The sequence below is a fragment of the Oryzias latipes genome, chromosome 21 (genome assembly GCF_002234675.1).
Source record: "Oryzias latipes chromosome 21, ASM223467v1".
NCBI lineage: Eukaryota > Metazoa > Chordata > Actinopteri > Beloniformes > Adrianichthyidae > Oryzias > Oryzias latipes.
Window position 1 is genome coordinate 6,215,858 of NC_019879.2, and position 24,791 is coordinate 6,240,648.

Consider the following 24,791-nt stretch of genomic DNA (forward strand, 5'->3'; position numbering starts at 1 on the left):
AACTTGTTTGTTTTTTATCTACAAAATCTGAATTCCAATGTTCTGCAGAACTTCGCAAAAAGACACTTTCTGTTCCTCCTGCTTGGTGTCAGGAAATAGTTTTAACATCTGTCAGGTATTTTTATATGCAGCTGTTGCAACAACATTAGAGTCTTAGCTATGGCCTTGTTGATTTTTACACCGCACAACTTCTATACAAAGCCAGTGGGAAACCATTAACATTCAATATCCAAAGACAGTTCTTAGAAAATTTATGAAACAAACAAACTGAGAGGATGTGGAATGTGAGGAGGATGGATTTTGTCTTCAAATAATCAGATGTTTTGGTGAGTGAAATTATCAATATGATTAATTATATTCCAAAATTATGTGGTTGTTTTCAGTTGTATAGCAATTTATTCAGTTTATTTAGAGCCCCTCAACCATTCATGAAGCATAAAAATGCTTAATGAAGGGTTAAGTGATTCAGACGTAGCACTATTAAAGGCCCAAGAGTGTAATGCACGGTCCCCCACTGACTTTGTGTATACAAGTGTCAGAAGATTCATAACCCCCTATTGTCACAGTAAAATCTGTCCAACACAAGAAGCTTTCAGCTTACATTTGTTTGCTCAGCTGTTGGACAGGACAAGTTAAAATAACAGTAAAAGCAGAACTTCTGTTCTGTTTTAGTAACCCCACTTGGATTCACTTCATCGAGGCTTCCTGTCACAATGACTTTCCACCGCATCTATGACAACCTGTGGCAGGAAAAGTTGTTCAGTGAACACATCAGTCTGCCAAGTGTTTCACATGTTCTTCGACTTTGTATCCTTAAAATGGAAGCCATTTATGGAAATCTTGATTCCAAAAATCCTGTCTGCCAGGTTTCCATATCAAATCCAGGTAAGAGTAACTCACAGATAAAACAACCTGAATTCACTTTATGTTTGTCTACTGTGGTTTCAGTTATAATTCTTCCCCTTTAGCTTCTATCAAGTCCAACAGGAGATGCTATCTCAGTGTTATTACTTTCATGGTGATGCTGAGTGTTCTTCTGGCTGGACTCGTCATTCTTGGCCTCCTCTGTGAGTATTTAACTCACAATAGACCAAATGTGACAATAAGATTCTGTCGTTGTTTGACATTCAAGTCAAAAATGTAATTACATTTTTTGCCTTTTACTAAGTTGTAGAATAGGAGGCTGCATGGTAATGTGATGGTTTACACTTTTGTTTCAAATAGTTAAGTCCCAGCTGGGAATTTTCTTTCTCTGTGTAGTTTGTATGTTCTCCCCGCACACACACGGGTTTTCTTCTTCCTCCCACAGTCCAAAAACATGCTACATAGGAGGATTGAAAAAGGAAAACATTTATCCTGCAGTGGTGCAGATAATAAGTCTGACTATAGGATGCTTTATGTGTTGCCTATGGATTTTTTAATTTTTAAAATATTTTTTTTTTTTTTAGTTGGCTCACTGTAACGGTTTCGGTTTCTTTGTGTTTTGTTCCTTGATTTCCTGTTTTATTTTGTAGTATTTACTGTTCTGTTGTTGTTTCGAGTTTTACCCTTCCCCATCAGTCCTGAGTGTTTCCACCTGTGTCTTGTTGCCTTGTATGTATTTAAGTCCTGTCCTTCCCTTCTTCCTGTGTTGGTCCATATTGTGTCGTTCCCCGGTTTAGAGTTTTTCGAGTTTCGAGTTTGCCTGCCTGTTGCAGTGGTTTTGTTTTGTAGTTTCGAGTTTATGTTATTAAACCTTCCATTCCCTGCATCCTCCTGCCTCCTCTCCTCTCTGCGCCTGGGTACCTCCTATTCTCCCCGTAACACTCACTGTCTTTGTAGAAAATTTTAGTATGTAATTATAACACAACATGGAGTGGTATAGGACACACTATAGTTCCTGTTTTAAAATGAACTAGAACTATTTAGGTTAAAATTGTAAGGAAAGCAGAAACAGGAAGAGGTGGGATTGATAAGTAATTTTGATGAACCAGTCAAACTGGACAGTTGTGCAACAAGGTCAAAGAAGCCAATTATGATTTTCAGGAGTTTCAGGTGGTCATGAATGTTTCAAACCTGAGTTTTAATACATTTTTGTCAACATTTTTTTCTGCTGTCCATTCAAGACTATATTCAGTTTAAAAGCTAAGAAAAGAACGATGGGTCGGCAGGTCAAATGAAGATCTGTATTATGTTTGACCTTTTTTAACATTTATTTTAGCAGGACGTTAAGCAATCTTTGCAAGAAACTACATGTAAATCTCTGTTTGTAAATGTAATAACTGTTTCCTTGTATAAGCAAACAAAATGTGGTACAAAGACGTGTGTAACAAATCAGTCTCACAAATGATTTTAATAATATCAGCTCAGAAGAGAAAAATGAAAATAATATGTTTTTGAAAAATGTTTTCCATGGAGATCTGTCTTTAGGCTCCCATTTCTCAGGGCGTATTAAGACTGGACACGTTTGATTTGTTTAAAATAAACTAGTCAAATGTTTACCCCAATAATCTGGCACAAAGTGCTTCCTGGTCTCTGACCCATCTTTGATGTGGTCTTGGTTTGTTTCCAATCAGTTCGCTCTGAGTTTCCTCAGTCTGACTATGCTCCATGCTCAAAGTGGAACAACTGAACCAAAACCATAAAAGCCTGGCATTAGGGGATGTAAACAGAGTAATGGAGCAACAATGAGATCCCGACCAAATTAATCGGACTCAATCTAGAGTCTACTCTAGACCAACAGACTTTTCAAGTCTGCCTTATATCAGCTTGTTGGGTAATAATGTCAATCTTGTCTGTGCACCTTTACACTGATAGTCTGTTAGCTAACTGCACTTGTTTCACTATCCATTATGTCATTAAGTCACTGATAAAGATTTTTTTGGCCTGAATTAATTTCAGATGGTGACTCAGTAAGAAATTTGTCAGAGATCTCTGACAGCAAAGAAAATTTGACTGAGCATCTGAATGCTGTTATTGAGAGGATGAATTCCAGCCTCATTGAAACTACCGAGAAGCTGATGGACTGTAAACAGAGTAAGTATGAAAATCCTGAAGTAAAAATCTGCTTTGTGAAGATTCATTGTTCTCCTGAGAGTCTTCAATGCCCATGTGGGCAATGAAGGCATCTGGAGGGACATGGTTTCTGTCCTGGTCGTGATAATATAGACCAACTGTACACCCTCTTTAGGGTGCTAGAGGGTTCGTGGGAGTTTGCTCCTCCAGTCTCTGTGTTTTATGAATTTGGAGAAGACGTTTGAACCCATGGTATCTTGTGGAAGGTGCTCTGGGAGTGTGGGGTCAGGGGAGCCTTACTGAGGGCTGTCCGGTCTCTGTATAACCGGAGTAGGAGCTTGGTTCTCACAGCCAGCAGGCAGTTTGACCCGATCACTGGTTCTGTTTATACTCTTTATGGACATCATTTTTAGGCGCAGCCAGGGGCCGGAGGAAGTCTGGTTTTGGGACCACAGAATTTCCTTTCTGCTCTTTGCAGATGATGTTGTCCTGTTAGCTTCATCGAGTCACGATGTCCAGCATTGTGAAGAAACTGGATTTTCTAGAAAGGACTGTATTAAATTTTAGGTTCGTACCCGTCAGTTTCTTGCACACAGAAATAAATAAATAACGACTCAGAGACAGTTACTTATCTTTTGTGGAGGTTTTACTTCGCACAAACACGAAGGGGACAGACAGATGAACATGGTGCATTCAAAGTCCGAACCAACGAGCTCAGGGATGGGCCTGGTATATAAACCCTGCATTTGCATATTCAGAAGATCGTCCGATGGACCTCGTGTGAAAATCACGCCCCCAGGTTACTGCTGGAGAGAAGCTCCAAGGCTAAAGTGAAGATAAGTCAGAGGCCTGCTCAGCAGATCACATATGCACAGAAAAGAGGGAGGATGAGAATAAACTGTGAAAACAATAGCTTGGTTGTGCTGTCTTCAAATGTAATATAATTTTGAGATGACAATACATGCTCAGTGAATGCAGTTTAAACCATTAGTGTAATAAAAGTTAAGGGCAGTTTCTAAGTATTCTTCACATACCCCCCTGTTTGTCATATCAAAATTATATATGGAAAGTCAGCAGAACTCCTGTCATCATCAACCATATACCAATTCACGAAGATTTTCAGTATAGGCAGCATATTGGCTCTGCATCGAAAACAAAGGTGTATAGGTACAGGCAAATGCACAAGAAAACATAAAATCAACGTGAATAAATGAGCATATCAGAGGTGGTAGGTGATACATGAGTGTTTATGCGAAAACCTCCAGGGCGAAACTTATACCATCTGTGTGAAACATTCAGTGAGCGATCAGGGAGGGCAAAACTCATCAACGGCTCTGTGCCCTTCAGCAGCCATCACTAAGGATACGCATGCATCACCAGTCCAAACCTCAGCACAATTTCGTTAATTAAAGTTACATACTACAAGAAACATATTAAGAAATAAAGAAAATAAACAAATTGAAATCGAACAAAAGAAAAACAATAAAATAAATCTGTAAAGACCAGTTTCAACCACGAGCGGATGCGAATTAGGTTAATTGTAGGCATAATGCTGATAGAGTTGGCCTGGCAGCGATATTTCATTTGACACATGGAATCAAACAGATGACGAAAAGAAAAAAAGAAAAACAACACACAGAGGACCGGAGTGACTAGTTTTATCAGTACACTCCACCAGAAGTAAGCCAATAAAGTGGGGACCCAGACCAGTAGGCGTCAGTCATCTGAGAAGAAATTTGTGATTTAAGGGCCTTGACCTCACTGATGATGTGAGTGAGATCTCCAGAGGAAGAGGGAATAAAAGTACAAGATGAAACCACGAGCAACAGCTGGACCCATGTTAGCTGGTTCGAAGCTCACTGTAGCTGGAAGAGAGCAGTGCTAGAGGAAACACACCAGGGAGCGCCCCTCGCCAGGAGTAGTGTCACACTGCAGCGGTTTCGTAGTTGGACTTTAACCAGGGATGTGTCTCAAAATGTCAGTCTCATAGGCTCTCAGCAATTTACAGTGGCTTACGTGAATCCAGGAGGGTCGTACAGCAATTCGTACTGCAGTTGGCATGGTGAGGAGAACCTTGAAGGGTCCTGTCCACCTCGGGTGTGACCAATAAGTCCGTTGAATGGCCTTCGAGTAAAGCAGGTCACCAACAGAGGCCTTCTGGTCGGGATGCAGAGTCTGTGGGGAGGAGAGAGCTGGAGGCAGACTCAATGTGTTCCGTTGTTCTCACAGCTTTCTTCAAATAATCATGTAAATCATCAATGGTGTCAGTAGAGCCAGGCATGAGAGTAGAAAAAAATCAGGAAAAAAATAAATAAATAAATGAAATAAAAAATAAAAATTGTGATAAAAAAACACATTGAAAGTGAAACAGACAAGAACAGCGTCTCATTTTAACAGCACCATGAACAGGCTGATAACAGTTTGACTAATGGGAAAGCTTGGACGGAAGGGAGAATTCGCACAAGAGAATCACAGGTCACATTGTTTCAACTATCAGCCGCGCAAGCAGCTGCAGCTTACAGCGAGTGAGTAAAGGTGGGGGGCTGATCAGATAAAGTGGTGAGATCCGGGGAGAGAAATAATTTTGCTAGAAACAGAAACTAAATGTCCCAAAAAATTTTAACCTGAGTTTGGGCCAGCTGGAGTTTAGTCTTACCGCACTTATTGCCGTGAGAGTTGAAACTTAGAAAGATTAGCAGAGATGTCCATTAAAAAAAATGTAAGGCGAGTTAGTGAACAAGAGATCCTCAGGAATGCTTTTAAGGGGTCAATCCTGATTTACAAGCAGAAATGCAGGGACCTGATCAGTGGGGTCAGAAGGCTGCAATCAAACTTTTTATGAGCAGGGGAGACTGAACTAAAAAAAGGGAAGCGGCATCAGCCATCTGAGTCTGATCATGTTTATTCAAGATGGAGGTGTGTTCTGCACAAACTGATCCACGTCTGCTTTGTAAGAAATGATACTTTCTATAGCTTTTTCTGAACATCTACCCTAGTCCATGTCCTAAACACTAAAATACCCCCAAAAAATACACACTAAAACACGACCTAGTTTTATTCTGAGAGCATAGAAAGTCGTTAAATCTGCTTACAATGGAGAAATCACCCCTCCTTTCTGCGAGTCCTCATCAGCCTGTCTGCAGGCTCGGGCACGCGCACTCTGATCTGTGAAGCTGCCCCCCCCCCTCCTTTTGCTCGGCCCTGCACTCTGATCTGCTTAACTTTCTATGAAATCCATAATCTTTAACCCATTTATCCAAATACTTGATTAATGTCTGATCCTGACTTTCCACATACTTCCAAACTTTATGAAAAGCTTTCTGAACCTGAGCAATGTGCCGTCTTTCTTTTTAGTGAGATTTTGTGAATGAGCCCCACCCAACTTTTTGAGGTTTTTGATTGACGATCAGCCACAAACGCCCTCAGGAATTCAGCGACCATGTCAAGCTTCTACAAAGGCTAGGCCCTTTGCGGACGTGGCTGTCCTGAGAACCAGCTTCTCAATTTCAATCACAAACCAGAGTTCCCACCCAAGTAACCCGTTTTATGGATTCTCCAGCGCTGAATCTAATCAGCAGAAAAAGCTTGGAGAATCAGAAAAGAAACCTAATTATTTGTCAACTGAGTCACTATTTTGTTTTAGAACTATATTAATCAAAGTGAGCACACACCACAGGGGCTGTCGAAAAAGGGCAAACTCAGACACAGACAGAGAGACATAAAAAGCGTTACACACACATTGTTTCCCCGGAGCTCCGTTTCGTCTCAAAAGTCATACTCAGCCATCCCAAGGCTCTTTTTCTTCGGCTTCACTCGCCGCGGCTGCACCTACACTTATGCCTACACTTCCGGCCTACACTGACGTCCCTACACCTCTTCTCCTTCCCTGGAGGACTTATTTCCCTACACTTATGCCTACACTTCCATCCCTACACTGCCATTCCTACACCTCTTCTCCTTCCCTGGAGGACTTATTTCCCTACACTTATGCCTACACTTCCATCCCTACACTGCCATTCCTCCGCGGAAGGAAGGCGGCTACAATGACGGCCTCGCGCGCCGAACCACACTTGTCCCGTCTGCGCAAGATGACTCGTGCACGCGCAGCACCTTGCCTGCAAGCGGAGCCTGCAAGCGGTGCTCTGTTCAGCGTGCTCGCGCAGCGGACTGCAGCCGTTTCTCTATTCTTCCCCCAACGTTGATGCACGCACACACAAAGACACAGACACAGTCAACATAAAGCCCTAACAAGTAAAGAGAGGACAGGCTTTCTGTGTGGCGTACTCACTTCAAGCAATGAACCTCGCTATTTGATGAGGGTCCGACGACGCTGAGGGCACAACTGGATCCAGGGCGGGGGATGCCGATCCTGAAGGCGGATGTTTCAATGCTGAGGCTGTGATCTCAGACCGAGCTCGGTTTTCGGGCAACCCCCCCCCCCCCCCCCCAGGGGCTCCAGCGATGTCCAGGGCGCCAGTCAGCCGGCTCGAAGGACCAAATGTGAAGAAACTGGATTTTCTAGAAAGGACTGTATTAAATTTTAGGTTCGTACCCGTCAGTTTCTTGCACACAGAAATAAATAAATAACGACTCAGAGACAGTTACTTATCTTTTGTGGAGGTTTTACTTCGCACAAACACGAAGGGGACAGACAGATGAACATGGTGCATTCAAAGTCCGAACCAACGAGCTCAGGGATGGGCCTGGTATATAAACCCTGCATTTGCATATTCAGAAGATCATCCGATGGACCTCGTGTGAAAATCACGCCCACAGGTTACTGCTGGAGAGGAGCTCCAAGGCTAAAGTGAAGATAAGTCTGAGGCCTGCTCAGCAGATCACATATGCACAGAAAAAAGGGAGGATGAGTATAAACTGTGAAAACAATAGCTTGGTTGTGCTGTCTTCAAATGTAATATAATTTTCAGATGACAATACATGCTCAGTGAATGCAGTTTAAACCATTAGTGTAATAAAAGTTAAGGGCAGTTTCTAACTATTCTTCACAAGCATGTATTGGGGTTTGCTGCAGAGTGAGAAGGGGCTGGGATGAGGGACAGCACAGCTAAGTCTGAGTCCATGTCCAGAGACAGGTAGTTGGTCCTTTCTGGGTGGGTGTAGGGCTCCTGCCACAATAGGAGGAGTTTAAGTATCTCAGGGTCTTGTTCACGAGTGAGGAAAGATCAGAACATGAGATCGACGGGCAGATGGGAGCAGCATCTGCTGTTATGCGTTTGTTATTATGGTCTGTTGTGGGGAAGAGAGAGCTGAGCCAGAACGGAAAACTCTCAATTTACCAGTCGATCTTCGTTCTTTTTAATACTCACCTATGGTCATGAGCTCTGGGTCATGACTGAAAGGACCAGGTCCCTAATACAAGTCTCTGAAATGAGCTTTCTCCGTTTGGTGGCTGGGTACTCCCTTAGAGACAGGGTGAGAAGCTCGGTCACCTGCAGAGAGTTCAGAGTAGAACCGTTGCTCCTTCACATCCTGAGGATCCAGTTCAGGTGGCTCGGGCATGTGGTCCGGATTTTCCAGGCATTTTCCAGTGGATGAAGGCCAGAGGAAGACTCAGGACACGCTGGAGAGACTATATCTGTTGGCTGGCCTGGAAACACCTGGGGTCCCCCCAGAAGAGCGTGAGGAAGACACTGGGGAGAGGGAAGTCCGGGCATCTCTGCTCAGTGTGCTGCCCCCACCACCCAGTTGATGAGCAGAAGAATATGCATGGATGGATAAAAGCAACATCTTTTATTATTTCATGGAACTCAAGCTATGAATCCAAAAAAATAAACATTTAAGAACATTAATAATGGTAAAGGTTTACTTAGTGTGATAATGTTGATGGAGTTAATTGTAAGAAAACAAATTGATTGATAATAACAGCTTTTTCAAATTTTTATTCTGTGAAAACTTTAACTTGACACTGTGGTGCATAGATGGAGCAGTCAATCTCTGTTCTGAGGATTGCAGGTTTAGTTCCCACCTTGCCTGCTCATGTGTCGAAGAAGACACCAAAACCCACATTGTTCTTAGTGGTTGGCGCCAGTGTTCGGCAGTGGAGCCACCATCAGTGTGTGAATGTGTGTTTGTGTGGGTGAATGGGACTGAGACTGTAAAGAAAAAAGATCTTGCCATATTTTCTGCATTAGGTGCGAATTAACACCTTTAGCCTCTTAAGCTTGATGTGCAACTTTGGTAAAGTCAACAAATACTTCCTTATTAATTGGTATTAGAGCACATAACAGGCCAGGTTCTAATGTTGTTGTAACTGATTTAAAAATACCTGATAGGTAATAAAACCATTTCTTGACACCAAGTAGGAGGAACAGAAAGTTACTTTCTGTACATTTTTGCTGAGCTTTTGCACAAATTCAGAATCTGTGGATGAAAAAGAAATCAAATCTGCTTGTTTTGAGTAATGTGCTAATTGTGAGTTGCTTTACACTTCAAATGTACTCCAGGGAAACCAGGATGTCCTGCAGGATGGATCAGATTTGGTTCCTCTTGTTACTTCTTCTCTGTGGAGTCTAAGTCCTGGGATGAAGCAAGAAAGTCCTGCAAAGCCAGACAAGCTGATCTGGTTGTGATAAACACCAATGACGAAAAGGTACTTGTTTTTTTAGTTTGTGTCTGTTTTGGGTTACTTTTTTTTAAAAGATAATACTAAAAAAAACATCTTTACAACAGAGATTACACAAAAACAATGATATAATTATTTAGTGAGTACAACCCAAATCAGTCCAAACAAATGAGGAAGTGATAACTGCAGTCAGCCCCACATTGAGGAAATCTAAAACACAGGATAGAGTTAGTGAGGGGAAACAGAAATTGCAGGGATAAAAATGACAGAGCCATCCTTACAGCATGAATCAAATGTAGGACTAAGAGGTTCTTCCTCAGGGGGAAGAGGAAGAGGCAAAACTCCAAAAAGAACTAGTTCCAAACGACATAATCCACTTCAATCTGTCCAGATGTGAGCAGTCAAGTAAATCCAAATCTTGAGAACAACTTCCACAAACAAGACAACAAAAATCTCCTGACAAAAAAAAAGACAAAAAACTCACAGTAATCCAACATAGCAGTACTCTTCAGAAATCCACTCTGACAGTCACAGCAACATGAAATCAGACCAAAGAGCTTGCACCTGAGTGAATAGAAGTCTCGTATATATGATGTTGTTTACAGGTGACAAACCTGCGTTTAAATGGACGAAAGTAATCGGAATAAACGCATAATCAGAATAAACATGCATCATGTAAACACACCATTCAGAATACTCTGCCCTTATCAGACTCGTTCGGATCAAAATTTCTTTCCAATTGAGATAAGTGTGTTATGCCGTTGTTGATACGATCGTGGTGCATATAAACAGTTTATTATTCTGATTGTAGGTCATTACTGCGCTGGCTTTGTGTCATGTGTTGCTCCAGAGAAAGCTTTCGAGCGTGAACAGAACCGGTCAGCTATTCTGTGCGACCGGACCACGTCTCTGTGCAAAGCACAGTGTTTGCAGGCGAGAGTGCTTTGTTACGGTGTGCGCTCCTGTTTCAGACAGCAGTCCATAGGGCTGCTCTGCATGAGCGAGCGAGCTGCCAGACTCAGGAGATTCGTGTCTCCCGGGAGGACCATGTCTCCAAGCAGGTGAGCTCTGGGACAGTTTTGAGCTAACAGAGGCAGCTTTTGAATGAAAAAAAGGCTGTGTAGAGTCAGGCACAGGGTCAGGAGACAAGAGATCAGGTCCAAATATGACGCTCGGTAAGGAAGGCAAACAAAACATCACACTGAACTTCACTCGGTGCAAATCTTAGGTATCCCTTGTGCTATTTTAGATGAGCCCACCCTTACTTAGCACTGTCTAGTGTGTAGGGGTGCTCATTACGTCGATCGCGATCGACCGGTCGATCTTCAAGGACATCAGGGTAGATTGCGGGACAGAGAAGATTAAAAAAAAAAAGTACTTCTAAAAAATCCACCAGCACATCACCGAGAAGTACGGGACTTGATTGACATGCAGAACGGCCAATCGGACATCCTCTGAAGCATACGTCGCTGCAAACGCGTGTTTAAAATCACTGAGTGCAAACTCTCTGTCATCAGAAAGTTGCTCTCTGCCCCGCGTCACGTCAAGTTCCCGGTAGAAGACCGCTCCGCGCAAGCGGAGTGTTTATTGAAGCCGCCCGCGTGTCTCCTCTTGCTATCAGCTCTGCAGTTCTCGCCCGATAAATACAAGCTCATAAGGAAGCTGTTTTGTCCGAGTCACGCGCTTCGTACGGAGCCAGCAGCGCCTTTGAAACGCCATGATGTTCCCTCTATTGCACGGTTTACAGCAGAGCATGACATACGATGGTTGCTGCTTTCTGTCTTTGTAATAAAAAGCTTCATCTGTTAAGACAAAAGTATCTTAATGTACTCTCACTGTGTAGCTTTTAATCATCAGTACTTAAACAATAATGTTACTAATAAGCATAACTAACAAACTTTTAATAATAGTATTTTATATATATATGTCACGATTTTCCAAATCCTCGATTTGATTGCATTTTCGATTCTAAGGTCACAGTTCGATTCAATTCTCGATTTTTACATTTATTCTTTTTACAGCACAGATTGTCATTTTTTAAACTAGACTTTTATGCAATATAATATCTGACCTTTGTTTGCAATGTACCACACTACATGGTCAAATTTAAAACTTTGATTAACAACATAATGTAACAATAACTTAAAGCTTTTGTCAATTGAAAACTTAAAATACACTGCCATCCACTTTCTCTTTTGTAAGTGCAGTCTTCTTTACAAAAGATGACATTCAAGTTCACAACAAAACAAACAAAAACAACAAAACAGACATGGGGGGCTGGGGGACAGCTGTTTGACCACCGGGGGACAGTCTACCAGCTGTCCCCAACTTACCCCCTTCCTCATATAACCTCATATTAGGGTGAGGGGGTGGGGGGTTTAGCCTGCGATGCGCCTGGGGGGGGCCAATTGGCAGTGGCCCCCCTCCTAGGGTTGCCGTATGGAGTGGGCCCCCCCTCTTTCGGTTTTATTTGCACCTTAAACATGTAGGGTCCTTGGTAGGGGGGGTGCTTGGACATTACTGCCAGCAAGCAGCAGATGTCCTCCTAGCACCCTACCCGCCAATTTTAACCGCACCTTAGACATTTAGGGCCCCTTGGTGGGGAGGGTGAGGGGACATCACTGTGAGTAATCAGGAGATGTCCCCTTAGTGCCCTACCCGCCAATTTTAACTGCACCCCCCTTAGTACACACACCCCTCCCCCCCCAAAATATATACATTCCAACATAAACACACACACATGCACACACACAACCTCTCAAACACACATACACGCACACACATTTTGCAAGGGAGGTGGGACCTAGGACCATCTGTCCCCTACCCCTTCCCTGGTGGGGGGGGCGGGCCCCTTGGCAACGGCGGCCGTGTCCCCTGGGTGCCGGTTCCCTGGGCCCGGCAGTGCTCTCTCCGCACGGTGGGGGGGTTCAGATTACACCTGAGCCGGGGGTGTTCGTGTCCCTGGGGGGTGGGTCCTGGTCCTTGCCCCTGGGCGCTGGGCTCTGCCAAATCTCCAACTGTGGCCGAGCCTGGTCGGGCCATATTTACAACACCCCTTGTGGGCCCCCTTTTTTTCCCCCCGGGGTTCCCCCCTCCTGGTTGGGGGCTGCGGGCCCCTGCCTTGCTCCTCCCTGGACAAACCGTGGGCCGGGTGGGTGGCTGCCTGGAGTGCGGAGCGGGTCTCCCTTGGGGGGTCCTGGCTCGTACCTGGGGTTGGGGCGGGGGGATGCCCGGAACTCCTGGGTGGTGATGGGGTGCTCGTCTGGGGCTGTGGGCGTCCTTCTCCGGTGGGGCCCTGCGTTGGGCTCCTCCCGGAGCGGCTGGGGGGCTGCTCTCCTGGTTGGGCTGGGGCGGCGCTCTCTTTCCCTCCGTGCTTCCCTGCTCTCTGGCTCTGGGGGCCTCGCGGCGGTCCTGCTGGCCCTGGCCTGGGTGGCGGTCTTGGTCACCCTGGGGGCAGTTGTTCCCTGCCTGTTCCCGTGTGGCGTTGGGGGGATTCCGGCTGCCGCTGCTGCTGTGGCGGGGGTCTTGGGGTGGGGTGGCTGGGCACTCTCCCTTCTTCTTTCCACGTTCCACCATCCATTTTAGAAGAACATAAACACTCACCTGAGCACAGGTGTTAGCTCACCTTTGTACTAACAGTTTGTATGATTGAATGACTGAAATATTTCACACTAGTTGGTTTTAAGGCATAAGTATGCGTGTGAACACTATCTGTTTTGTGTACATGTCGACATGTGGACATTTTTGCAGCTAACAGGTGTGTTGATAACATTTGAGTGTGTGTGTGGACAGCCCTTTTTTACTACATTTGAACCTTACCGTAATGATAAACAACCAGTAAACTTGTTGCTTTATGCTGCTTCATGGTCTTATCCCCCCTCCCCTCCTATTATCACCCTCCTACCCCCCTCTCTCTCTAACATCCCTCCCTCTTCTTCCCTTCTTTCCTTTTCCGTCCGGCCCAACACCCAAGATTTTCAAACATGGTTGGAATTAATAAAGTTTGGCCTCAATTACAAAAGGGGTTTATTCAGACATACCTCTGGTTTGTATGAAGATTCATAACCCCTATTGTTAAAGTAAAATATGTCCAGCACAAGAGGCCCTCAGCTCTCATCTGCCTGCCCAGCTGTTGGACAGGACAAGTTAAAATAAATAAATAAATAAAACAGACATGTCCATAGTCTCTGAAAAATCAAGTGTCTTAAACCATTTGATGCAGAGAAAAATAATTAAATCAATAAATAATATTAAATGTAAATTTATCTGAAACATTAACACAGCAGCACCAATATATTTAACGTTTTTAGTCTGAAGAAATAGGTAAAAAACTTTGTTCTGATTTTGTTTCTAAATGATGATTGTTTATTTATAAAGTGCAGTTACCTGCATTACCTGCTGTCTTTATGTCAAATACTGACACCAACTAAACAGGCAGACAAAGAATATGGAAAATAAAGACACGTCACCAAAATGTCTACAATAGTTCATAAAGAATGACATTTTTAGCATGAGCTGAAGAATCCAAAAGGCACGCGGTGATTCTGATCAGCCCACCACCCCTCCCCTTTCATTCTCTCTCACACGCGAGCCGCGTGTGACTGGAGACGGGAGCACGCACCTGCAGGGACGGAAGTTCACTGGTTCAGGCTGTTAAAAACTCTGTGATGTAAGAGAATATAAGAAAACAACAGTGGATCAGATTTTTTCCAAGCACTGAGCTGCTGTCACCGCCGACCCCCGTTAAATTTGTGCACCTTTGCCGGCTATGCCTAAGACCGCTACTACTACGCCCACCCCCGGCATGGCCCCACTATTTGAGAAGCACTGGTTTAACAGATAAATAAATAAATCTATGTTTTTGATGTTGATGTTTTTTTGTTAGAGGAGGTTGACTTGCAGCACTTCAACACAAGTGTTTTTTTCCGCTTGGCAAGTAACCGGACGCAACATGGGGGCATGGCAGCATCGACAATTCCATTTTTTAATCCGAAGTTTGAGACTGTGACTTAATTTCGATCGATTTATATATGTGTATATGTATATATATGTGTATATGTATATATACACATATACATATGTGTATATGTATCCTCTACCAGAGGCCTGGGAGTTTGAGGGTCCTGTGCAGTATCTTAGCTGTTCCTAGCACTGCGCTTTTCTGGACTGAGAGGTCTGATGTCTTTCCAGGTATCTGTTGTAGCCACTCCTCCAGCTTGGGGGTTACTGCCCCAAGTGCCCCACTTACCACAGGCACCACTGTCACCTTCACTTTCCAGGCTTTCTCCAGTTCTTCTCTGAGTCCCTGGTATTTCTCCAGTTTCTCATGTTCCTTCTTCCTGATGTTCCCATCGCTTGGCACTGCCACATCCACCACAACGGCTTTCCTCTGTTCTTTATCCACCACTACAATGTCTGTTTGGTTCGCCATTACCATCCTATCAGTCTGGATCTGGAAGTCCCACAGGATCTTAGCCCTCTCATTCTCTACCACCTTCGCAGGTGTTTCCCATTTTGACCTTGGGGTTTCCATTCCATATTCTGCACACATGTTCCTGTATATTATTCCAGCCACTTGATTGTGGCGCTCCATGTAAGCTTTACCTGCCAACATCTTACATCCTGCAGTTATGTGCTGGATTGTTTCAGGCGCCTCTTTGCACAGCCTACACCTTGGGTCTTGTCTGGTGTGGTAGATCTGAGCCTCTATCGCTCTGGTGCTCAGGGCTTGTTCCTGAGCTGCCAGGATGAGCGCTTCAGTGCTGTCCTGTAGGCCAGCCCTTTCTAGCCATTAGTAGGACTTCTTTATATCAGCCACTTCAGTTATGGTCCGGTGGTACATCCCATGCAGGGGTTTGTCCTCCCATGAGGATCTGTCCTCAAGCACTGTATCCTCTGCTCTCCATTGCCTGAGACATTCACTGAGCACACTGTCAGTTGGGTCCTTGAGCTTGATGTACTCATGCATCTTGGATGTTTCATCCTGGATAGTGGCTTCTACGCTCACTAGTCCTCGGCCTCCTTCCTTGCGGCTCGCATACAGTCTCAGGGTGCTGGATTTGGGGTGGAACCCTCCATGCATGGTGAGGAGCTTTCGTGTTTTAACATCCGTGGTCTGTATCTCTTCCTTTGGCCATCTTATTATTCCTGCAGGGTATTTGATAACTGGCAGTGCGTAGCTGTTTATTGCCCGGGCCTTATTTTTGCCATTGAGCTGGCTTCTCAGGACTTGCCTCGCTCGTTGTAGGTATTTAGCTGTTGCAGCTTTCCTTGTTGCCTGCTCAAGGTTGCCATTTGCCTGTGGAATTCCAAGGTACTTGTAGCTGTCCTCAATGTCTGCTATTGTTCCTTCTGGGAGTGAGACCCCTCCTGTGTGGACTACCTTGCCTCTTTTTGTCACCATCCGGCTGCATTTCTCGAGCCCGAATGACATCCCAATGTCAGTACTGTAGATCCTGGTGGTGTGGATCAGGGAGTCAATGTCACGCTCGCTCTTTGCATATAGCTTGATGTCATCCATGTAGAGGAGGTGACTGATGTTGGCCCCATTTCTGAGTCGGTATCCATAGCCAGTCTTGTTGATTATTTGGCTGAGGGGGTTCAGACCTATGCAGAACAGCAGTGGGGACAGAGCATCACCTTGGTATATCCCACATTTGATGGACACTTGTGCAAGTGGCTTCCCATTGGCTTCAAGGGTGGTTTTCCACAGCTTCATTGAGTTTCCTATGAAGGCTCTTAGAGACCTGTTGATGTTGTACAGCTCCAAGCATTCAGTGATCCATGTGTGTGGCATTGAGTCATAGGCCTTCTTGTAATCAATCCAGGCTGTGCACAGGTTGGTGTGTCGTGACTTGCAGTCTTGAGCGACTGTTCTGTCGACCAGGAGTTGGTGTTTGGCTCCTCTGGAGTCTCTACCAATGCCCTTCTGTGTGTTGCTCATGAATTGATCCATGTGCTTATTTATCTTGGTTGCAATGATGCCAGACATGAGCTTCCATGTTGTGGAGAGACAGGTTATTGGCCGGTAGTTTGATGGGACTGCACCCTTTAAGGGATCCTTCTGGATCAGGATCGTTCGCCCTTCCGTTAGCCATTCGGGGTGAGTGCCATCTCTTAGCAGCTGGTTCATTTGTGCTGCCAGGCGCTCGTGGAGTGCGGTAAGCTTCTTTAGCCAGTACGCATGTATCATGTCAGGGCCCGGTGCTGTCCAGTTCTTCATACCTGAGACTCTTTCTTGGATGTCTGCCACTGTGATGGTTACTGGATTCTGTTCAGGGAGGTTGCTATGTTCTTTTCTCAGAGAGACCAGCCACTGGGCATTGCTGTTATGTGCTGTCTCTTTCTCCCATATACTTTTCCAGTACTGTTCAGTTTCCAGCCTTGGTGGGTCTGCTCGGCTGTTTTGACCCTGCCACTGAGCGTACACTTTTGCAGGTTGAGTTGCGAAGAGCCTGTTTATTCGTCTGGCTTCATTGTCTCTTGTGTACCTCTTTAGGCGGCTGCTCAAGGCTAGGAGCCTTTGTTTGGCAGTTTCCAGTGCTTCAGGTATGGGCATCTGGCTGTATCTCTTAGGTACTTGCTTTCACATTGTACCTGTTTGAGCCTCTGTCAGCCTACTCACATCCTTCCGAGTTGCCTTGATTTTAGCCTCTAACCGTTGCTTCCATGGTGGGTACTGTTTTCTTCCATGGTTGCTCTTATAGCCAAGCATCTCAAGGATCACTGCTGCTGAAGTGTAAACCAGTTCATTGGTTTCTGTGATGGTTGTGGTAGGAATTGCCCTCAATGCTTCATTCACAGTTTCCAGTAGACTTTCAGGCGGTACATCACTTAACCGTTGTAGCTGGTGTCGGGCTTGCCTAGTCTTCATTGTAGACATGATCTTGTCTTTCAGGTCAGTTGCTGCCTTGCTCAGCGGAATTGTGGTATTTGGGGCTGTGTACCCAATCTCAGGGTGGGAGTGTGGTATAACCTCCTATCTGAAATGTTCTGGCTCTCCTGTGGCATTGTATTGTATCGCTTCAATCTCAAGTTGTGATAGGAGTTGCCGTTTGTGGACGCTGGGCTACCAGTTGTTTGGCAGTTAGCCTTGATTGTGGGTTTCGAAGCATCCATTCATTCCACATTCTCTGCATGTAACCCCTCTGGGTGGGATTACTCGAGTAGTAGCATTCTAACAGAACCTTGTTTTCACATCTAGTCCATTTCCGTCTTGTTCCAGTAGCCCACTTTCCATCAGGGTGCTCTGGTCCCTCAGCACCTGACGCAGACCTTGTTTGGCCGGGCGACGTCTGAGCCGGCATGACATGTGGTTCATTGTCTCTCATGTTGTGAGGTAGGCATCAGCGTTAAGGGTCTTGCCCAAGGACCCTCACTGGGTGATGTTAATTGCCCGCCATTGTTATGGTAATTGCCTCATTTCCATGATAATTGCCCCATTTCCGTTGCCATTTTTTCCATTACCATTAATTGTTCATTCCGCCCTGGGAATCGAACCCGGGTTTCCTGCATGACAGTCCTGCACCTTACCAACCGAGCTACCAAGCCGATCATATATATGTATATATGTATATGTGTATATATATATATATATATATATATATATATATATATATATATATATATATATATATATATATATATATATATATATATATATATATATATATATATACACACACTATAGGTAGATTCAAGACATTGTCGATTCAAAAGAAGTAGCTCACACGCCAAAAAAGTGTGAGTGTCCCTGGTCTAGGGTCTAGATGACCCAACTCCCAATGGTAAAGTGCCTAGGATAGTACAAAGGTTACGCTGTGGATGATTGAATAGATGAAAGTCTGGGTGTGGAGCATCCGGAAGTGTGTAGAACTCTGGGGACGGCTCCCGCTTATGAGGTGCTGTGTAGGACATTATTCAGAATTAGCATTCATAAACACATATGAAATCTCTCACACACACTAGTGAAATGCTTGTATACATACAACTGAAAATATATTCATTCACATACACATGTGAAATCTCTCACATACACATGTGAAAATGCTCTCACACACACTACCAAAATCCTCTCACACACACTACCAAAAAATCCTCTCACACTCAGTACCGAAATCCTCTCACACTCACTACCGAAATCCTCTCACACACTACTGAAATCCTCTCACACTCAGTACCGAAATCCTCTTACACTCACTACCGAAATCCTCTCACACACACTACCGAAATCCTCTCACACACACTACCGAAATCCTCTTACACTCACTACCGAAATCCTCTCACACTCACTACCGAAATCCTCTCACACACACTACCGAAATCCTCTCACACACACTACCGAAATCCTCTCACACACACTACCGAAATCCTCTCACACTCACTACCGAAATCCTCTCACACACACTACCGAAATCCTCTCACACTCACTACCGAAATCCTCTCACACACACTACCGAAATCCTCTTACACTCACTACCAAAATCCTCTCACACTCACTACCGAAATCCTCTCACACACACTACCGAAATCCTCTCACACACACTACCGAAATCCTCTCACACACACTACCGAAATCCTCTCAGACGTGGAAGACTCTGAAGATAGAACATTAACTATTTTGTAACGATCATCTATTTATTTATAGTGCTCATTACGTTGTTTAGGGTAATTAGATTCTTTAAATTGATATATTTACACACAACAGTTTTTTCTCTTTGTTATTCAGATTTTTTTATATAACACAAGTAAACCAAACAATAGAAAAACCCAAATAATATAATAATCCTTAGTCTCTCAAAACCGATTTGTTTTCTTTAAATGTCCCGTTAATGTCCGTGCTGTAGCGTCTTCCTTTTCAAAGTTCACGGTCACTCCCACCCCCGACACGTAGGCATTCTTCCCAATGAAACGATAGCCAAACGAAAAAAAGGAATCCTCTCACCCAAGGGTTGACTGTCCAAGTTTGTCCAAACATAAATAAATCCCCAAAACGGAATCCAGTGCCTCGGGCGTTAGATGCGCTTCTTTTTTCTTTTTCTCCTCACGTCTCTCGTAGACTCCCTGAAGTTTTTCCCCCGTCACGACAGGATGCGCTGCCTCCCCCCCCCTTACTTTGGTCCCCTTTATCAAATCAGTCCCCGTTACCGTCAGTCACATGACTTACAGCTGACGTGTCCTTAATACAAAAAAACATAAAAAATAACAACACATTTCTGAATGACATTTCCTGAGGAAATCGGAAATAGGACTTTACAGTGTTATGGGAACAAATGTTTTTGACACAGAATTTAATCATAATGTCAATTCCATATTTTAAATAATTTTGTGGCTACAATTTCATTGAAGAAATTAAGTGTAATTTTTTGAATGGTTCTATTTATTTTGATGTCTTACATTTTAGTTTATGAAATATTTATGAATACTGGAAAATATCATGGTTTTTTTTTTTGGCCGGATTTTTGGATTTTCATTTAAATTTTTACAAATGAAAGTATTTTTTTTATAAAACAAGTGATATGGTTTGACTCTGAATAAAAAATACTAAACGTTGAACTCACAAGTGTTTCATGTAATTAGACTATACGACTTATAATCCAATGTTGGAAAAAGAATGTTAAACTCTAACCTTGAGCACAATTAGCAACAAATGCTTAAGTCTAACTAAAAAAAAAACTTTAAGTTAGGGTTAGGGTTTAACTCATAAGTTGTTTGTATCTGGCCAGAGCATCCAGAGGAAATCTTCTGAGACGTCTGCTTCTCCTTGCAGCCCTGTGATGCTGCATATCTGCTTGTTTTCGGTTTGATCTCACGAAAACGGTTGAATTATTGCCAACAGGAGATTCATATTCAAAGCCATTTTCAGTAAGGTGTAAGAAAACTGCAGAAAAATATGCCTCCTCACAAGAGCCCGTAAATCGTTCACTGGCACAAAAATAAAAAATAAATATTGGCATGGACTAATAACTTGGGGGTTTAATTATGAACAAATACATTAAATCAACACCAATGTGTTTGTAAGTTAATTATTTATAAATCAGCCACGTTTTCCATGATCAGAACACAGCAGATTTGTTAATAGTCTTCATAAAATGTTCATATTTATTATGTTTTTACTCTGACAAATAGGTGTCATTCTCCGCATTAAATAGAAGTAGTTTGCCTCCAGAGCAGGTGGTGGCGGAAATGCGCCACTTTGTTTTCGTGTCAAGCGCCTTATAAACAACACCCGAAAGAAAAAAGTAGTGAGCATGGGTGTCCGCATTGCTTTCAAAATTCAGAGAACTAAATAGAGAACTATATAGTGCTGCACTACAAGGTTTTAGTAGTTAGGGATTAGGGTAGGAATTCGGACACAGCCCGTGTTTTGACAGCTGTGTAGTTAACGGGGTACTATCTCCAGTTACGGTATAATCAGTATCAGTGTGATAATGTGGTAGTAAAAGATTCCAGGACGTTTTGCAACTGTAGCTGCGATTACAGGCGCATTGTTTACCTGTTTCTAAGCCTTTAGGTAAGACTGTTCATTGTAAGTGTTATCTGCACATCTTTCTCAGAACATGATGGATGTGTTGGTGGAGCAGTCCGCTGAGCCTGCTCATGACGCGGAGTGGACTCTGGAAGTCGAAAATAAAAATGTATAAAAGAAAAACAAAAATGTCACCCAGACCAGTTTTCCCTCAGGTGCAAACAATCTATTATAGTTTAAAGTTGTTACTTTGGTCCGAGTTGTTTTAGGCTGCCGATACACATCACCATAGCAACGCTTTTGACTGCCATTAAATCTCGCGATAATCAGCCAACTTCCGTTTCTACTGAAATGCCTTCCGTTTCTATCAAAATTTTCAGTAGTATGTGTGAGAGGATTTTGAGTAGTGAGTGTGAGAGCATTTTCGGTAGTGTGTGTGAGAGGGTTTTCGGTAGTGTGTGTGAGAGGATTTCAGTAGTGTGTGTGAGAGCATTTTCGGTAGTGTGTGTGAGAGCATTTTTGTAGTGTGTGTGAGAGGATTTTCGGTAGTGTGTGTGAGAGCATTTTCGGTAGTGTGTGTGAGAGCATTTTCGGTAGTGAGCGTGAGAGGATTTCAGTGGTGTGTGTGAGAGGATTTCAGTGGTGTGTGTGAGAGGATTTCAGTAGTGTGTGTGTGCGGATTTCCGTAGTGTGTGTGAGAGGATTTCGGTAGTGTGTGTGTGCGGATTTCCGTAGTGTGTGTGAGAGGATTTCGGTAGTGTGTGAGAGCATTTTCGGTAGTGTGTGAGAGCATTTTCAGTAGTGTGTGAGAGCATTTTCGGTAGTGAGTGTGAGAGCATTTTCGGTAGTGAGTGTGAGAGGATTTCAGTAGTGTGTGTGAGAGGATTTCAGTAGTGTGTGTGAGAGGATTTCAGTAGTGTGTGTGAGAGGATTTCAGTAGTGTGTGTGTGCGGATTTCCGTAGTGAGTGTGAGAGCATTTTCGGTAGTGTGTGTGAGAGGGTTTTCGGTAGTGTGTGTGAGAGGATTTCAGTAGTGTGTGTGAGTGCATTTTCGGTAGTGTGTGTGAGAGCATTTTTGTAGTGTGTGTGAGAGGATTTTCGGTAGTGTGTGTGAGAGCATTTTCGGTAGTGTGTGTGAGAGCATTTTCGGTAGTGAGCGTGAGAGGATTTCAGTGGTGTGTGTGAGAGGATTTCAGTAGTGTGTGTGTGCGGATTTCCGTAGTGTGTGTGATAGGATTTCGGTAGTGTGTGTGTGCGGATTTCCGTAGTGTGTGTGAGAGGATTTCGGTAGTGTGTGAGAGCATTTTCGGTAGTGTGTGAGAGCATTTTCAGTAGTGTGTGAGAGCATTTTCGGTAGTGAGTGTGAGAGCATTTTCGGTAGTGAGTGTGAGAGGATTTCAGTAGTGTGTGTGAGAGGATTTCACTAGTGTGTGTGAGAGGATTTCAGTAGTGTGTGTGAGAGGATTTCAGTAGTGTGTGTGTGCGGATTTCCGTAGTGTGTGTGAGAGGATTTCGGTAGTGTGTGAGAGCATTTTCAGTAGTGTGTGAGAGCATTTTCGGTAGTGAGTGTGAGAGCATTTTCGGTAGTGAGTGTGAGAGGATTTCAGTAGTGTGTGTGAGAGGATTTCAGTAGTGTGTGTGAGAGGATTTCGGTAGTGTGTGTGAGAGGATTTTCACATGTGTATGTGAATGAATATATTTTCAGTTGTATGTATACAAGCATTTCACTAGTGTGTGAGAGTTTTCATATGTGTTTATGAATGCTAATTCTGAATAATGTCCTACACAGCACCTCATACCCGCTGGTGACCAGAGGGGGAGGCAGAGCTCTTACTTCTGACTGTTCCACTGAAAGTTTTTTCCTTTTTTCATTTTAATGAGGATAAGTTAACATTGTACTGTAAATTGAAAATGGATCCAAAAAGAATCAAACACGATTGTTAAAAACTCATTGTTACTTAGACAAATTGATCATTCTAGAAGGTTGATCCACAGGAATCCTTCAATAAAATGTTGATGGACAGAAGCTTGTTTGTAAAGGATTAATTAGTTTGTTGATATCATCTGTATTGTGCTTATGCTTGTTTCGTAACTTAAGATAATAGTTTATTTATTTATTTTTTTATTTTTTGTTCAATTTTTTGATGATATCCTATTTAAATCTAAATGTGTTTAAATTATTAGCCTCTGTTATTGATTTAAACACATTTTTCAATTTTTTGCAGACTTTTCTTGTTGCATTCAGAGATAAACCAGTTTGGATTGGACTGACTGACAAAGCCGAGGAGGGAACCTGGAAATGGGTAGATGGAAGTCCTCTAAATCTGAAGTGAGTGTTCAGTCTGGATCAGTGCTACTAAAACACAGAGTGGGCTGGGGGTTGGTCTACTGTAGCTGCTTGCATTTGATTCTAATTTTTTTTTATGTAGTGGGGTAAAACCCACAAAATTAACACACACAGACACACACCTACACCCTTTTTAAACCCTTGTGTTATCCTGGGCACTGTAACGTTGGGAGTTGGGTCATCTAGACCCACTAGACAGTGCACTGAACCTTTTTTCTTCAATGTTTTGTGATCTTCACTGGTGTCAATGGATTACATGAAATCTTTCCACCTTTATCCACCTTTGTCATGGTAAGGAGAACACATCGATGTAAGGGTGGGGTCATAGGATAGCACAAGGGTTATTTGTAAGTATATGGTACATTTTGTTTTTATACTTAAGAGATTAAAAAAATTGGATGCATGTCTGTATGGTGTCTGAAGAAGATTCTTTTATTTTCTGAACTGACAGATTCTGGGGAAAGAATCAACCTGATAGTGATGGTGGAGGAAAAATTCACGGAGAGGAAGACTGTGCTGAAATTAGAGAAACTCTTGGATATTGGAATGATCTTGCATGTGGAACTTCTCTGCGGTGGATCTGTGAAAAAGAAGCAACTTTATTTGTTTGACAACTTTAAAATAAGATTCATATATTTCACCTTTTTTTTTTGTTTGTCAGAATACATACAAAAAATGCCGAAAATGAGCTTCTTTTTCTAAGGTAAAAAATACCTGCAGCTTAATTTGAAAGTGAAATAAACATTTTGAATATTATTCCTTATTCAAAGAATGCAATCATTTCTTTTATCAATATCTACTTTGTGGTTAAAGATTTTTTTAAATTTGACATTTCATTGCCAATCGAAAACATTCTTTTCTCTTTTTTTTACTCCAGTTTAATGAGATTTCTACATCAAATGGCTTCTTACGCAGTTTTGGTTTCTGCTTAAGTCACCTTTCATGCAACACCTCCTTTCATTTTTACATCATAGCTCATACTTTGTCTGAGTTTTCTGTGGCGTCCCACAATCTTCTGTCTATGCAAAGCATGTTAGAATTTTAATTTGTTATAGGGAATAACAACATAAAAACTGTTTACTGTTCTGTTAATTGATTGTAGTTTTCTGTTTTATTATACATTTCAGGGCCGGACTATTAAAAACAAACAACACAAAACACAATGCTAAGGTAATAAAAACCTTGACAATATTGGACTTGAGTTTTCCCAAACTGGGTAAATTATTTTTTTGAGTGTCAATCACAACATAGATGCAACACGAAAATACTTGCAGCTAAACTCTTGAATGTTTGTAAAGCCTTATCTAAAATATTTTCACAATAAAATCAGATTCTATATAATCACAAACTATTCTTCTAAATGGATGAACCAAATAAAAATGTTGATCTTTAAAGAAATA

At 42.9% G+C, this 24,791-nt stretch overlaps 1 protein-coding gene and 1 long non-coding RNA gene across 4 annotated transcripts; one reads left to right on the forward strand and one right to left on the reverse strand.

The window, feature by feature from the left end:
- Nucleotides 1-723: 723 nt before the first annotated feature.
- On the forward strand, nt 724-24,791 carry LOC110014021 (C-type lectin domain family 17, member A-like). Of its 2 annotated transcripts, XM_023951033.1 has the most exons (6): nt 724-885; nt 969-1,067; nt 2,881-3,015; nt 9,459-9,604; nt 23,270-23,373; nt 23,843-24,791. In XM_023951033.1, exons 1-6 carry the CDS (start codon nt 819-821, stop codon nt 24,000-24,002), a joined length of 711 nt encoding a protein of 236 aa, XP_023806801.1. In that variant the 5' UTR covers nt 724-818; the 3' UTR covers nt 24,003-24,791. The 2 variants fall into 2 exon arrangements, with proteins under 2 accessions (XP_023806801.1, XP_023806802.1); XM_023951034.1 differs by lacking the exon at nt 23,843-24,791 and having other exon boundaries at nt 23,270-23,497.
- On the reverse strand, nt 4,846-7,433 carry LOC111946771. 2 transcript variants are annotated; one of them, XR_002872521.1, is made up of 2 exons: nt 7,283-7,433; nt 4,846-5,169 (listed from the first exon to the last, which is right to left on the reverse strand). It is a non-coding gene; the product is annotated as an uncharacterized LOC111946771 (long non-coding RNA). The 2 variants fall into 2 exon arrangements; XR_002872522.1 differs by having other exon boundaries at nt 4,846-5,186.